At 37.4% G+C, this 15,318-nt stretch overlaps 1 protein-coding gene across 2 annotated transcripts in view; it reads left to right on the top strand.

The window, feature by feature from the left end:
- The window catches only part of GABRA3 (gamma-aminobutyric acid type A receptor subunit alpha3), a 281,817-nt gene that overhangs the window by 76,359 nt on the left and 190,140 nt on the right, over window positions 1-15,318 (top strand). For both annotated transcript variants that reach the window (XM_054545204.2, XM_002832249.5), the window contains one exon: window positions 12,931-13,096. In XM_054545204.2, the coding sequence (XP_054401179.1) occupies window positions 12,957-13,096 (140 nt within the window). In that variant the 5' untranslated portion in view covers window positions 12,931-12,956. The remainder of the gene's footprint in view (window positions 1-12,930; window positions 13,097-15,318) is intronic.

Below are 15,318 nucleotides of genomic sequence, written 5' to 3'. Positions count from 1 at the left end.
GGGTTTATTCTCCCCAAAATAAAGTTTTGCTTTATAGTTTTGCTGCCTTAATTATTCTTGAGATGGTGTTATTTAGAGAACAAATTTCAATTTCTGTTTATTCTGTTGTGTTAATTATGATGTTTGAATCTGTCTTCATATTTGTCGGCTTAATCATTGCAAACTGAGTGTTGTGTTAATTTACATTAACACCCAATTTCTTTCATTTATCTTTTATTTCTAAATTTTTATTTTATTTAGTCTGCAGTATTATTACTGAAAGCAGAAGGTTTTATGAGTTGTTGCTAATAGTGGGGATGGGTAAAGAACAGCAAGTATACCTATATATACCTCACAGAAGAGTACAGTACAAAATATATTATATCATGGAATGACCACATACATTTTTTGCTAGCTCAGCTCCTAGGTTTCTAAATTACGGTGTTTATGTGATGTTGGTTTGTCTTTTTTAACAGTCTTTGGGTATTTTTAGAAGATGAAACATGTGTTGTATAGTACAAGAATGTTTATCTGAATCCATTCTCAATAGCAATGTATATAATCAAATTCCCTTTTAGACATTGGATTTTTGCCTTTTTCCCATTATTCTTGACAATCAAACTTCCTTCCACCCACTGTTTTCTGTTATTCCTATCTCTTTTAATGAGAATTTCAGAGGTGATATATTTTCAGTTGTGTTAACTCAGAGGCAAGGAGCCCTAAATTAGAGATATCCATATAGAAACCCACAAAAATATTGAATAGAAATAGACAGAACTGCAGTGTAATTAGATTGGTAACATTAAATTCAGTAAGGAAGAAGGCAGAACGTAGATGATTAAAAAATAAACAGAAGGCAATTAAGCTGGAGTAAACAATTATAAATTACTAGTTCAAGAAACTTGATAAAAGAAAGAAGGTAACAGCTAGAAAAAAACATATTGGTACAATTTCTCTTACAGTGGAAGAAATTTTATTATGTTTATATCTAAGAGAAAGGAGTCATTAGAGAACAAGAGATTTAGGATATAGGTGAGAAAGAGAGTCGATGGAAAGGAAAAAAGTTGATGAGGTCAGGAGCTTAGGTTGAGAGATTATCCTAAGATGGGGAAGGTTCACCTCATTTTCTGAAACAAAAAGAAAAAGTAAGGATAAATATAAAAGTGAGTTAATTTTGTAGGTTGAGACAAGCTGATGTCTTAAATTGGGTTTCACACAAGCAGGCTCTGAGATTAGGATTCATATGAAGGTACTTTATTGGGAAGTGTTCCCAGAAAAAAAAAAAAATAAGAGTTTTGGGAAGTGGGGCAAGGAAGTGAGGGCAGCCAAGCAAGGGTAATGTATCAAGCAAAGTGCCATGGAAACTGTGTGGGTCACACCTCACTGTTGTCCCTATCAGGGAGCTGCATTGTTTGTACTTCTGTATCTGTCAGTCTTAGTTTAGGGCTGCCCTAGTTTGGAAACTCAAATTCTCAGGCAATTCTGATTGTCAATGTGCACAGGCAAAAGTTAGTTTCAGCAACCTGAGGACAGCTCTAATCCTCAGACAAAGAAATGCAGATGCTGCCTTTTGGGAGGGAAGGCTGAATGGAGTCAGGGTATATGAAACTGGTGAAGAGATCCAAGGGGATATGAATGCAGCATTAATAATTAGCTAGTGTCTAATATGGGTGGTTTGTCTCTTCTGATCATCTTGACTTTTTACTGAAAGAATATACTAGTTTCTTTAAATAGGCAACTTGAGAAGAATGACAAAGGTTTAAAATAGTTGAGAGGAATAGGGAAGAGGACTGGTTTACGACAAATTGAAGGATTATTGAAGAATGCTGGTATTGGAAATAATGGATTTATTGTGGAATTTTCTTCAGCTGCTTTCATCAGTCTAAGAGAAAACAGATTCTTTGTGGATTGATCCCAAATAGGGTTTCTAGACAAATACAGTGGAAGGTCATATAAACAAGGTACTGAAAGAGTAGTCCAAGTAATTTACTTTGGATCTAGCCTTGAAATGAAAGGAAGTAACACTAGGCAAACCCAAGAGCCTGGGTGACAATGAAAGGATCAACAGACTGGAACACTAATTTCAAAGAGCAAGTGGAGTAGGAGTAAAAGTTTATAAACTAGAAGAATAACAGAATAAGGTCAAACATCAAATACCATAGTTTAATATTTGTGATATAGGAGCAATTATGCATAAGATACAGGGTGTGATTGAATGGAAGAGAAAGTCATAGAGATTGTGCAGATCAAATAACTATGACAGATATATTATCTACACAAACAGTGAAATACTGAAAATGACAGAGGGATATGAAAAGCATGAACTTTGGTTATTGTAGCCTTGTAGTATAGTTTGAAGCGGGGAAGTGTGATGCCTCCAACTTTGTTCTTTTTGCTTAGGATTAACTATTTGGGCTCTTTTTTGGTTCCATATTAATTTTAAAGTAGTTTTTCCTAATTCTGTGAAGAATGTCGATGGTAGTTTAATGGGAATATAAATTACTTTGGGCAGTATGGCCATTTTCATGGTATTGATTCTTCCTATCCATGAACATGGTACTGGCACAAGAACAGACACATCGACCAATGGAACAGAAAAGAGAACTCAGGAAAAAGACCACACACCTACGATAATCTGATCTTTGACAAACTTGACAAAAACAAGCAATGTGGAAAGGATTTCCTATTTAATAAATAGTGCTGGGAGAACTGGCTAGCCATATGCAGAAAATTGGAACTGGACCCCTTCCTTATACCTTATACAAAAATTAACTCAAGATGGATTAAAGACTTAAATGTAAAACCAAAAACTATAAAATGAAGAAAATCCTAGAAGAAAATCTAGGTAATACCATTCAGGATATAGGCATAGGCAAACATTTCATGACAAAAGCATCAAAAGCAATTGCAACAAAAGCAAAAATTGGGCCAAGCGCAGTGACTCACACCTGTAATCCCAACACTTTGAGAGGCCAAGATGGTCAGATCACGAGGTCAGGAGATCGAGACCATCCTGGCTAACACAGTGAAACCCTGTCTCTACTAAAAATACAAAAAATCAGCCAGGTGTGGTGGCACGTGCCTGTAGTCCCAGCTACTCGGGAGGCTGAGGCAGGAGAATGGCGTGAACCCAGGAGGTGGAGCTTGCAGTGAGTGGAGATCGTGCCACTGCACTCCAGCCTCTCCAGCCTGGGTGACAGAGCGAGATTCCATCTCAAAAAAAAAAAGAAAGAAAAGGAAAAATTGACAAATGGTATCTAACTAAACTAAAGAGCTTCTCCACAACAAAAGAAACTATCATCAGAGTGAACAGACAACCTACAGAATGGGAGAAAATGTTTGCAATCTATCCATCTGACAAAGGTTTGCTGTATAGAGTCTACAAGGAATCTAAACAAATTTACAAGCAAAAAACCCCATTGAAAAGTGGGCAAAGGACATGAACAGACACTCCTCACAAGACGTTCATGTGGCCCACAAACATATGAAAAAATGCTCAACATCACTGATCATTAGAGAAATGCAAATGTCCATCAATGATAGACTGGATTAAGAAAATGTGGCACATACACACCACGGAATACTATGCAGCCATAAAAAAGGATGAGTTCATGTCCTTTATAGCGACATGGATAAAGCTGGAAACCATCATTCTGAGCAAACTATCCCAAGGACAGAAAACCAAATGCCGCATGTTCTCACTCATGGGTGAGAATTGAACAATGAGGACACTTGGACACAGGGCAGGGAACATCACACACCAGGGCCTGTTGTAGGGTGCGGGGAGGGGGGAGGGATAGCATTGGGAGAAATACCTAATGTAAATAACAAGTTAATGGGTGCAGCAAACCAACATGGCACATGTATATATATGTAACAATCCTGCACGTTGTGCACATGTACCCTAGAAGTTAAAGCATAATAATAATAAAAAAAGAGAAATGCAAATCAAAACTACTTTGAGATATCATCTTATGCCAGTCAGAATGGCAATCATTAAAAAGTGAAGAAACAATAGATGCTGGCAAAGTTGCAGAGGAAAAGGGATACTTTTACACTGCTGATGGGAATGTAATTAGTTCAACCACTGTGGAAGACAGTGTGGCAATTCCTCAAAGATCTAGAAGCAGAAATACCATTTGACCCAGCAATCCCACTTCTGGGTATATACCTAAAGGAATAGAAATCACTTTATTATAAAGATACATACACGTGTATGTTCATTGCACACACAGGGAGGAACAATATACACTGGGGCCTCTCCACAGTGGGTTGGGGGAAGAAGAGCATCAAGAAGAATACCTAATGAATTCTGGGCTTAATACTTAGATGATGGGTTGATCTGTGCAGCAAACTATCACGGCACATGTTTACCTATGTAACACACCTGCACATCCTGCACATGTACCCTGGAACTTAAAATGAAAGTTGAAGAAAAAATAGTATGCAGAAAAGCCACAAAAAGATAGAAGTATGAACTGAGCATAGTTTCCGAATCAATGTCGGGAGTCTACAAGGAGGCAGACGTAAGACTGAAAGGCAGAGAGTGATACAGATAGGAGGCATGAACCTCAAATCAGAAGGACTGTGGTGCACATGCATAGATGAGAGATGGTTTCAATGTGGCATTGAAAGAATGAGATAGTTCTCATCTTGTCTCAGTTGCATAATATATGGGAGTATGCACATGCCACACTTCAGAGGAAAGTTAGTGAAGTAGTGTCTATAATATAAAGCCCAATTTATTTAAGGCAAAGAGAACAGAAGAGTTTTCCTTTAAAAAGTTGAGAGCATAGGAGAATTTGTTTTCCATAAAATGAAGGATTGAAAGGGCATGGGGGAAAGATTTTAGAAAAGTAGGATAGTCTTGAGATTATATCTCTGAGAAGAAAAGGATGCCCAGAGTTGTGTGAGCATGAACTCATGAAAAAATTCACTCTTTTTTTTCCAACAAATATTTTACTGAGTAACAGTCATGTGCTAGGCTCTACTCTATGGCCCAGAGTTAGAGTTAAGTTCCTGCACTAATGAAGCTTATATCCAATGGGAGAAATGGAAATAAGTAAGTACATAATGTAATTTTGCGTAGTCATATATCCCATAAGAAAGTGGAATTGGATAAGGAGGCAAAGAGATATATGGGAAAAGCATTTATGTCAGAGGAAAGAGCAAGTACAAAGTCCCTTAAGGCTGGGTGTTTTCAAGGAATATTAGGAAAATAAGTGTGAATTGGTATGAGTAGGGGAGACCGAAAGTAGAAAGAGATGAGGTTTTAGAGGTAGCCAGTGGTCAAATAAAGTAGATTCTTATAGGTCATGGCAAATACTTAGGATTCCGAAAATATCCACTAGGAAAGTTTGAGAAGAGAGTGAGTCTGACTTATATATTTTTTTTTCTAAAAACCCCTCATTCTGACTACTGTTCAGAGAATGGACGATAAGGGGGCAAGAGTTGCAGCAGAGAGAGAAGTTAGCCATTCATTGCAGTCATGGGGGTGGTTTGGAACAGCTAGGGGGCAATGAAAGTAGTGAAAAGTGGTCACAGTCTGGATCTGTTCCAAAATCAACAAGATAAGCTGATAGTTTGAATATAGGGCATGGAAGAGAGAAATCAAGGTATGGATATGGATCGGATAGGGATGGCTTTGATATGTAAGAGAAGAGTCCTTGGTCCCGTGTTCTTGTTTTTCTTCATTGATTCACTTTTTGGCTGTTTTGTTCACTGCTGTATTCCTAGGACTTAGAATGGTGCCTGGTACATAGATGATACTCCATAAATTTTGAATGAATTAATACTGAGTGGATTCAGTGGAGTGATAGATGAAAATACTTGATTGATATAGATAGTATGAGGGAATGATTGTTGAGGAAGTTGAGATAGAGATAATTATTGAAATGGGTTACCATAAAAGGCAGGCAGAAAAATTGAGAAAGAGTTGGAGGAATGTCAGGTCAAGGTAGGATTTTTTTTTTCAAAATGATCGATGATATTGCATCACTTTTATGCTGCAAGGAATGAGCCAGTATAGAGGGACAAACTGACAAGTGTGGGAGAGATGAGACAATAACCAAATAATACATTTGACCAGGAGGCAGGAAATGGGACCCAGGGCACATGTGGGGGTGCTTGCATTAGATAGGAGCAGACACTCCTGGTAACAGGGAAAAGGTTAAAGTATATGGCTGACATTCTGGTAGGTTGGTATAGTTGATATTAGGAAGAAGAGCACACGGTCTTTTGATTGCTTGGTAAAATAAGAAGCAAAGCTATTTGCAGAGATTCTGGGAAAAGAGTTATTTCTTCTCCCAGAGAGAAAAGAAAGTGAAATATTATCTCTGAGAGTGGGAGAGTGAATTGGTTTGGCAAGTGCAAAAGGATCATGGGACATTGAAGTATGTTGAAAAAAATTTAAAGAGAGGCCAGTCAGGCGTTATGCAGATTTTTCCAGATATATTAAAGTGCTTATTTGTAGATAGAGAGTTGGATTTGATCAAGGTTTATGTTTTTCCAGGCAGGTACAATACAGTATGAGAGATGCAAGTGTATTCAGGGTGTATACCAGAGAATGATTATACTGATTTTAATTATGGACTATGTATGTTATCCAAGCAGGGTAAGAAAGGAAATGAGAACGTGAAGATGATGATGAGCAATTCTAAGACTGTAAGATCAATAGATTAGAAATCCGTGGAGTGGGGTGGAATGGGTGGATGTGGGTAGAAGAATTGACAGTATGAAGGCACTAGATGAAAAATGTTGGAAATATGTGGTCAGAGAGTGATTCAAGATCATGGACTTGTAATGACAAGTCTTAGGATATGGCCACGGAAGGGACAACTGGATTAGGGTAGAGCTGAGGCTCACTGGAGGAAAAGAGGTCAAATAATAGACCTGTAGTTTGCAGTGACCAAAATTTACTATATATCAAGCTTAAGGCTAATGCTACATATGAATTAGATTATTTAATTCTTATAACAACAATGGATTAATTAATCCATTATTTGGATTAGAATATTGAGTCAAATAACCAGCCCAATTTCAAATTTCTATGTGGTATATCCAGAATTGAAACTAAGATGTTTTTTCTTGAAAACCTTTATGAATGACAGTGCTTTGAGGCTAGGTGGAATTAGATGACCTTAAATGAAACTCTGGTGACAAGTTGTGACAAATGGCAGAGTTGGCTTTGTAGTATCTGGGTAACAACACGTGGAATTATTTTGTTCAGGTAAAGTTCTGGCAGACAGTCTTCATGTCACGCAAACGGGGACATTTGTAAGCATAATGTCAGTATCTGGTGGTTTCTAGGTACTGAAATAAAGAAGTTTTAGGAATTCCAAAAGAATAATTGGTTATATTGGTACCTTGTACATAGCAGGTGCTCAAATGTGATAAAATGAATTTGTCTTTGGACAAGACTTATCAGAAGACTTATCCTGGTAGCAGGTGTTTAACTGGGCATTTTACATATGTTATCTTATATAATATTTACAGCCTTTACAAGATGGATGTTATCCCCATTTTTTATTGAAGAAGTAGGTCATTAAAGCCTAACACAACTAGTATTTGGTAGTGCCCAGTAACCTTTCAGTCTGGCGGGTTCCAAAGCCCATCCTACACCTTATCCTTCTTAACCAATTTTCCTCATTTAGGAATGTGACTTAGTTACAATACCACTCATTTATTCAGTATTTATTAAGTACTCACTATTTGTCAGATATTCTTCTATGCATTGGGCATATATCTTTGAATTAAAAAAAAAAAAACAAAATCCTCATTCCCATTGAGCTTTTCTATCTGAGAAACAAGCAATTTTTCTTCCTTTTACACACAAAGGAAGAAAAATAGGGCAGACAACTGCATAGGATGTATGAGGAATGTGTGGAAGGCTTGAAATTTTAGATAGGGTGGCCAGGGAAGCCCTCAATGAAAAGATGATATTTTAATAACACTATGAAGGAAGTGAGGGAACAAATTATATGAAAATTGGATGGAAGAACATCCCGGGTAGAGGGGATAGCAGGTGCAAAGGCCCTGTTGCAGGAGCATACCCGACATATTTCATGAGCAGTGAAGGAGGCCACAGTGGCTGAAGTGGAGTGTGTGAGATGGGAGGGTAGTAGGGGATGAGACCAGCCAGCTATTTGGAGATCAGATCATGTAAGACCTTGTAGATCATATGTTTTTTTATTTATTAATTGACAGATAAAATTGCATGCATTTACCATGTACAAGATGATGTTTCAAGGTGTATACACATTGTGGAATGACTAAATCCAGCTAATTAGCATATGCATTCTCTCATGTAGTTATAACTTTTATGGTGACACATACAAATGGCCAATAGGTATATGGTAAAATTCTCAATATCACTAATCTTAAAGGAAATGTAAATCACCTCACACCTGTTAGACTGGGCATTATCAAAAAGACCAATCATGTTAGAGAGGATGTGGAGAAAAGGGACCTTCACACACTGTTGGTGGGAATGCAAATTAGCACAGCCATTATGGAAAACAATGTGGAGTTCTCTCAAAAAAAAATTAAAAATAGGGCCTAGCATGGTGGCTCACGCCTGTAATCCCAGCACTTTGGGAGGCCGAGATGGGTGGATCACGAGGTCAGGAGATCGAGACCATCCTGGCTAACACGGTGAAACCCCGTCTCTACTAAAAATACAAAAAATTAGCTGGACGTGGTGGCGGGTGCCTGTAGTCCCAGCTACTTGGGAGGCTGAGGCAGGAGAATGGCGTGAACTAGGGAGATGGAGCTTGCAGTGAGCCGAGATCGCACCACTGCACTCCAACCTGGGCGACAGAGCGAGACTCTGTCTCAAAAAAAAAAAAAAAAAAAAAAATTAAAAATAGAGTTATGTGATTCAGCAGTCTCACTACTGGTTATATATCCAAAGGATATTAAATTAGTATGTTGAAGAGATATATGCACTTCCATGTTAATGCAGCATTATTCACAATAACCAAGATGTGAAATCAACCTAAATGTCCATTAATGCATTAATGGATAAAGAAAATGTGGTATACATACACAATGGAATATGATTCAGCCTTCAAAAAGAGTGAAATCTTGTCATTTGTGACAACATGGATGAACCTATAGTACATTATGTTAAGTGAAATGAGGCATACAGAGAAAGACAGATACCTCATGATGCCACTTATATGTGGAGTAATCTAAAAAAGGTGATTTCATAGAAGCAGAGAGTAGAATGGTGGTTACCAGGGGCTGGAAGGTATGGTCTGGGGTGGGTTGATGTTGGCCCAAGGATACAAAATTTCAGTTATATAGGAGGAATAAGTCCAAGAGATTTCTTGTACAACTTGGTGACTAGAGTTAATAATATAATGTATTCTCAAAAAATGCTAAGAGACTGAGGCTTTTGAAATGGGAAGAAATGGGAGGATTTTGAGCAGGGAGAAGAAATTATCTGCCTTACCACTTTAAAACTTCCCTCTGCCCACTGTGTAGCGAACAGACTCTAGGGGAGCAAGGACAGAGGCAGCAAAAGCAGTTAAGAAGCTTTTACAATGATCTTGACAAGAGATGACAAGCTAGAGTGGTAGCAACAGAGGTAATGATCAATGGCTTTATTATGGATATATTTCCTTTTGAATGGAATGCCAGTGAGACTTGTTAATAGATCAGATGTGTGGTTTGAACGTTAAAGGGGAGTCAAGAATGACATTAGAGTTTTAATCAGAGCAAATGGAAGTGCAGAGTCACTATTACTTGAGATGGGAAATACTGCACAGGACCAGGTCTATATATGTATGTGGGGGTGGATATCTGAACTTCATATCTGAAAATGTTATGTTTAGGATGTCTCTCAGACATTTAGATACAGAGTTTTGTGAGAGGTATCTTAAACCTAACCTGGGTTTAAGTTTTACTTATGAGTTACGATATGAGTTTAAGATGTGTGTTATCTCCTGGAACCCATATCTAGATACATATATGGATTGGAGGTAATATCTGGAATGAAGATATTAGTTTGCAAGTCATCAGTTTATAAGTGATCTTTTCGTCTATTTGTTTGTTCCTTGTACCTTCCTTTAGCTCTTGAGTAGGGTGAATTGGTTGGTAATCATTTGCTAATTTGGCCATGCAATTACATATTATAATGGCCTGAGCACGTGTCATGATTATGTGTTCATGTATCATGGATAATCTCTTCTAACACCATGATTATCTGAGTTTGCACAAGAGTTGTCTCCTCCTGTTTCATAGCCAATCTGCTCCTACCAAAGGCATCTGCATTTGTGCCATGGTTGACTGTAAACTCACAGGACATTGTTTTTTTTTAATGTACTGTACTTATATAAGCATACACTATGGTTGTCAATTTTTGCAACATAGCCTGGCTTCTTGATTAAAATCAGCATTAGGTTTTACCTTCTGCTTGTACATCATGGTTGTCTGAATATTCGTATGATGTTCCTTCAATGTAATTTTCATTTTATTCACCATGGATATGTGCGTTATATTTGTGTGTTCGAACACTACAAATAGCTGTTTATTCACTATCGTCATCATTACCCCAAGGATACCAATTCTTCACTATGGTCACTTGCAACTATATCTTACCTTTCTGCTACAGTGAAAATTTTTTGACCATGTCTGCCTACTCATGGACCATGACCTTTTCTGTTCCTGCACCATGGTAATCTAATTCCATAGCACCTCAGTCTGCTCCTAAACCATTTCACTTAATTCCTGTAGTATGGTTGCTATGATACATATATTCTGTGTGCATTTATCATGGTTAAGAATTGATGTACCAAATGCTTCTTCACATGTATCATGTTTGTCTATGCATATACTGTATTTGCCTCCAGCTACATGGATGTGTGATCATTTTTGAAGGCTCTTTGTTTCACTGTCACAGACATTTTATTTAGTTATGATTTCATGTAATGCTGTTGTCTTTTTATGTATCATAGTATATGTCTTAGTTTTCTCTTTCCAAATCATGGGCATTTAATTCTATGTAATTGCCATCTATTCTTAGTGTGATAGTTTGCTGCTTATCTACCATGATAATTTGAACATAACACATAGTGATATAGTAGAATAGCATAGCTGAACACACACTATGGATCTCTTTGTTTACACAGCATGGCCATCTTCTCCTATACCCAGGATTGTTATTCATGGACTCATGTTTTCTAAGCATGCATCATAGCTATGTCTTATGTTCCATGGATTATTTCTACAATTTGAACTTCATATCCTAGTCCAAGTGTCTCTGTTCCTGTAGAGTAGTTGTCAATTCATGTATCATGATTATCTGAACATTAATTCTTGTCATATGATTACACAACATTAAGGTCTGCTAAAGCACTGTGAATGTTTGAGCATATATCATGGTTACTGCCCTTACCATGGAAGTTACTTGTGCTCAGAGTTGTCTGATCATGCACCATCTTTTCTTACTCATATACTATGGTTTTCTGAACCGTACCATTCCTGTATACTCCTGTAAAATGTCCATCAACTCTTTTATTGTTCATGAAGCATGGATGTCACAGGTCTTATATTAGGTTGACCATAAGAAATTGCTTTCTTTGGTAAAACCAAAATTGTGAAATATTGGCAATTTCCTATGGTGCAATCTAATACTATGATTATCTCTGTCTCTAATGTTGACACTTCATCATGTCAGAAGTCTATCTTCTCCATTGTTGTAGTTTTTCATATGCCTATACCAGATTCATGAAGACAGGTTAATATAGATCCAGTGGCTGCTTTTTTGAGGCGTGTGGGGTGAATTTAAAAGGACTTTTGTTCTTAATCTCACCAACCAGAATAGCTCCTTAATGTGTATCTGTTTTACATATTGGTCTCTTGTATAAGCTTTCTTGGAAAAAAAAACCAGTTATATATCCCTCCGTTTTCTCTGAAAATTAATTCACTGATATGACTGAAAAAGGGTATGTTGTTGGGTCAGAGTTAGGTCTCCTTCAAGTTCTCAGTGTCTCATATTCAAAGAAGCCACACAAATTAGAGGTAGCAAGTAACCATCACTTTATTGGTTGCTTTCTTAACCCCATGTCTTGGGTAAATCTCCACTGATCCAGAGTTCATAAAACAGCCTTCCTTATAGGGAACTCCATATCACTAGTTCTATCACCAGTATAATTTGCTGACCTCTTAGAGATTTCAGTGTCAGGAAGTAGGCTTGGATTTCTCTTTTTGTTGTGTCCCCTATCTAAAGGAACAAGTTTGCTTTCAAATATCTCTTTATGGGGAAATACTGCATTCTTATTCAAGAGCCATGATGTCTCATTATGCAGTATTTTCTCAACCTAATTTAGAGGAAACAGTCTATCCACTTCAGGCCATTTAATCTTTTGGAAAATTGTTTAACTCTATGAAGATGAGAATCAATCTCAAAAATGCTGTAAAAAGACTCCAGGTCTTAATATACTAGGATAGTAGGATTCTCTACAATATTACACAGTTAACCAAGGCAAAGGACTTTGTAACACTAAAGATCAAACAGGGAATTGGAGGGAAATAAAATGGACATGAGAGAATATTTTTAAGATCTTAGATTATAAGAGGTAACCCAAGCTGAGGGAAGTTCTGTGATTCAACTAATCACATAGGGTGAAGCCAAGGAAAGAGATGTTGCAGTAACCTCAGACTCCTGATTACTGACTTAGGGCTGTTTGCGCTACACTATGCATCCTTTCTTGGATGGGCTCTGGTATATTTAGGAGAAGGGTATGTTGGGGGCGATTTTGGTGGCATAGACAAGCTGGGAAAAGGGGACTGTTGAATTAAGCACTGAGTAACTAAACACTAGAGAAGTTAAATGGCTCTAATAGAGTTTAATAACATCTCTTTCTCTCTTTTTTACCTCTTTCTCCTCTCTTCCTTTGTTTTCTACTCTCTACCTCTTATCCCTTATCTGAACTGTGAATCTCACAGGTCTCTCCAAGTTTGTGCCTAAGAAGATGATAATCACACAAATGAGTCACTATTACATGACCAGCCTTGGGATTCTTTTCCTGATTAATATTCTCCCTGGAACCACTGGTCAAGGGGAATCAAGACGACAAGAACCTGGGGACTTTGTGAAGCAGGACATTGGCGGGTAAGAACCCCTAACTCTTAGGATGAAAGAAGACTGTGATAAATGTTTGCCTCAGACCAAAACTTCTGATGTTTTCCCCGAGATGAACCCAAGTACTCTGGTCTCTGATACTTATACATTAAATTATATTTAGAAAAAAGTCATAGGCTCAGACTCTCAAAGTAGAAAGAGATCTCAAAGTTTCTTTTTCTTAGACAACACCCTGGACCAGGCTTGAATCACCTCTGTAATATCTTATTTATTTATTTATTATTATTATTATTATACTTTAGGTTTTATGTACCCTAAAACCTAAAGTGTAATATATTAAAAATAGTTCTTTTGCCCTCAATTTTATCTCTCCTCTCTTAGATCTTCAACCTTTTCCTTTTTATTGGCTGTGGCTCATTAGCATTTAAACATGATAATGTTTAAGAATCACTCATCTTAAATTTAAAAATCTTCCCCCAGATACTGCCTTAATTATTTGCTCCCCTTCATAGCCATATTTCTTGAAGGAGTGGTATGCTTCATTGCATCTATTTACCTCTCACCCTTTCATTCACTTGCTGCCATCTGACTTCCAACCCCAGACTCTAAGGCAACTTCTGCAGCCAAGATGGCCAATGTTGGTTCTGTTGCTGAAATGAACACTTCTCTGTTCTTACGTTCCAATATTGTTGACTTCTCCATCCTTAACTTCATTTTATTATGAAATAAAAATACATGTAGAAACATGCATAAAATATAAATACATAGTTTAATAATAATTCTTTTTTGCTTCAGAGACACTATAATTCTCTGGTGTTTTGATTGGGTTCTCTAGAAACAGAGTATGAAACAAGGATTCTTGAGCAAATGATTTATTGAGAGGTCACTTTCAACAGAAACCTGTAAGGAAGTAAGGGAAGGAAGATAGGGAAAGAGAAGAAGTAAAGCAAAGGTGTAGCCTCAATTTGACCTCATGAGGAGAAATGGGGCATAAATGGCACGAAAAGATTTGTCCTACTTTGAGGCAAGGGACCCAAGCTTGTGTACTCTCACCTCAATTAGTCTTTGCCTGTGGATCCCCTAGAGAAAGGCATAGTCTTCCAGACATTTTAGGTGAGGCGACTCCCTTCAACAGATAGTAATTTTCCAAAGTAGCTGCAGGATGATTTCACTGGCCCAGTAAAAGGGATCCAAGAATAGTATTATACCAATAATAAATACTACATCTGGTTTTCTTTATACTTTTATGACTATGCTTTCTACAATATTTTCCACAATACTACACAGGTACATCAAAGACCTTTGTGATATAAAGATCCTTTTTAGTCTTCTTTTGTTCACCCCTCAGGTGTTTGTGTTTTTCATTGTTTTGTTCTAGGCACACTTCTTACCCTACAGATCCCCTGAGTGATTTAATCCATTTCTATGATGTAGTTACCCTATATATGTAAATGCCAATGACTCCCATCTCAATCTTCATTCCAGACTTCTCTTGAATGTCAGACTTCTATATCCAACTGTCTACTGAACATGCCCACTTGGCTATTCCACACACTTCTTAAACTAAGCATGTCCAATGTATTTAATTATCTTCATCTCCCTCCCCCACCCTAAAGAACAAACATAACAAAACAAACAACAAACAGACAAAAATATTCCTCTTCTTTTTTTTCCTGTTTCAGTCAGTGGTACCACTATGTACCCAGTTGCTCAAGTCAGAAACTTGGAATCATTTTTGCCAGTTTTCTACCCTTTACTCTCCAGATCGAATCAATCACCAAGATTTGTCATTTCTACCTCTCATATCTCTTGGATTCATCTACCTTTTTCCAACTTTTCTGCTAGCACCCTAGTTTAATCTGATGTTGTCTCCCACTTGGACCACTGCGTGAACCTTGTCTTACTTCCTAAAATCTTGTTTCCATCCGAACTAGCCTCCACTCTGTAACTATTTTTTCTATAATGCATGTTTGACCATACCTACCCTATTTAGAGCCCTTTCATGGTTTTCTATTGTCCCTATAATAAGGTACAAACTCTTTAACATGATTTTATAAAACCCACTAGGACCCAGCTTCTACCCACCTTGCTAGCCTTACTTCTTAGTCTTTCTGCCACCAAACCGTGTTCAGCAATGTTGAACTCCTTTTAGACTTTAAAATCCCTTCTAATCCAAGAAATATCATTACTAGAAATGACCTCTTAGTCCTGCAATATTTCAATATTACACAAGGTATTTTATTCCTTGGTAG

The sequence above is a fragment of the Pongo abelii genome, chromosome X, assembly GCF_028885655.2.
Source record: "Pongo abelii isolate AG06213 chromosome X, NHGRI_mPonAbe1-v2.0_pri, whole genome shotgun sequence".
In the NCBI taxonomy this organism is placed as follows: Eukaryota; Metazoa; Chordata; class Mammalia; order Primates; family Hominidae; genus Pongo; species Pongo abelii.
This window is presented reverse-complemented; position numbering and strand designations above follow the sequence as displayed.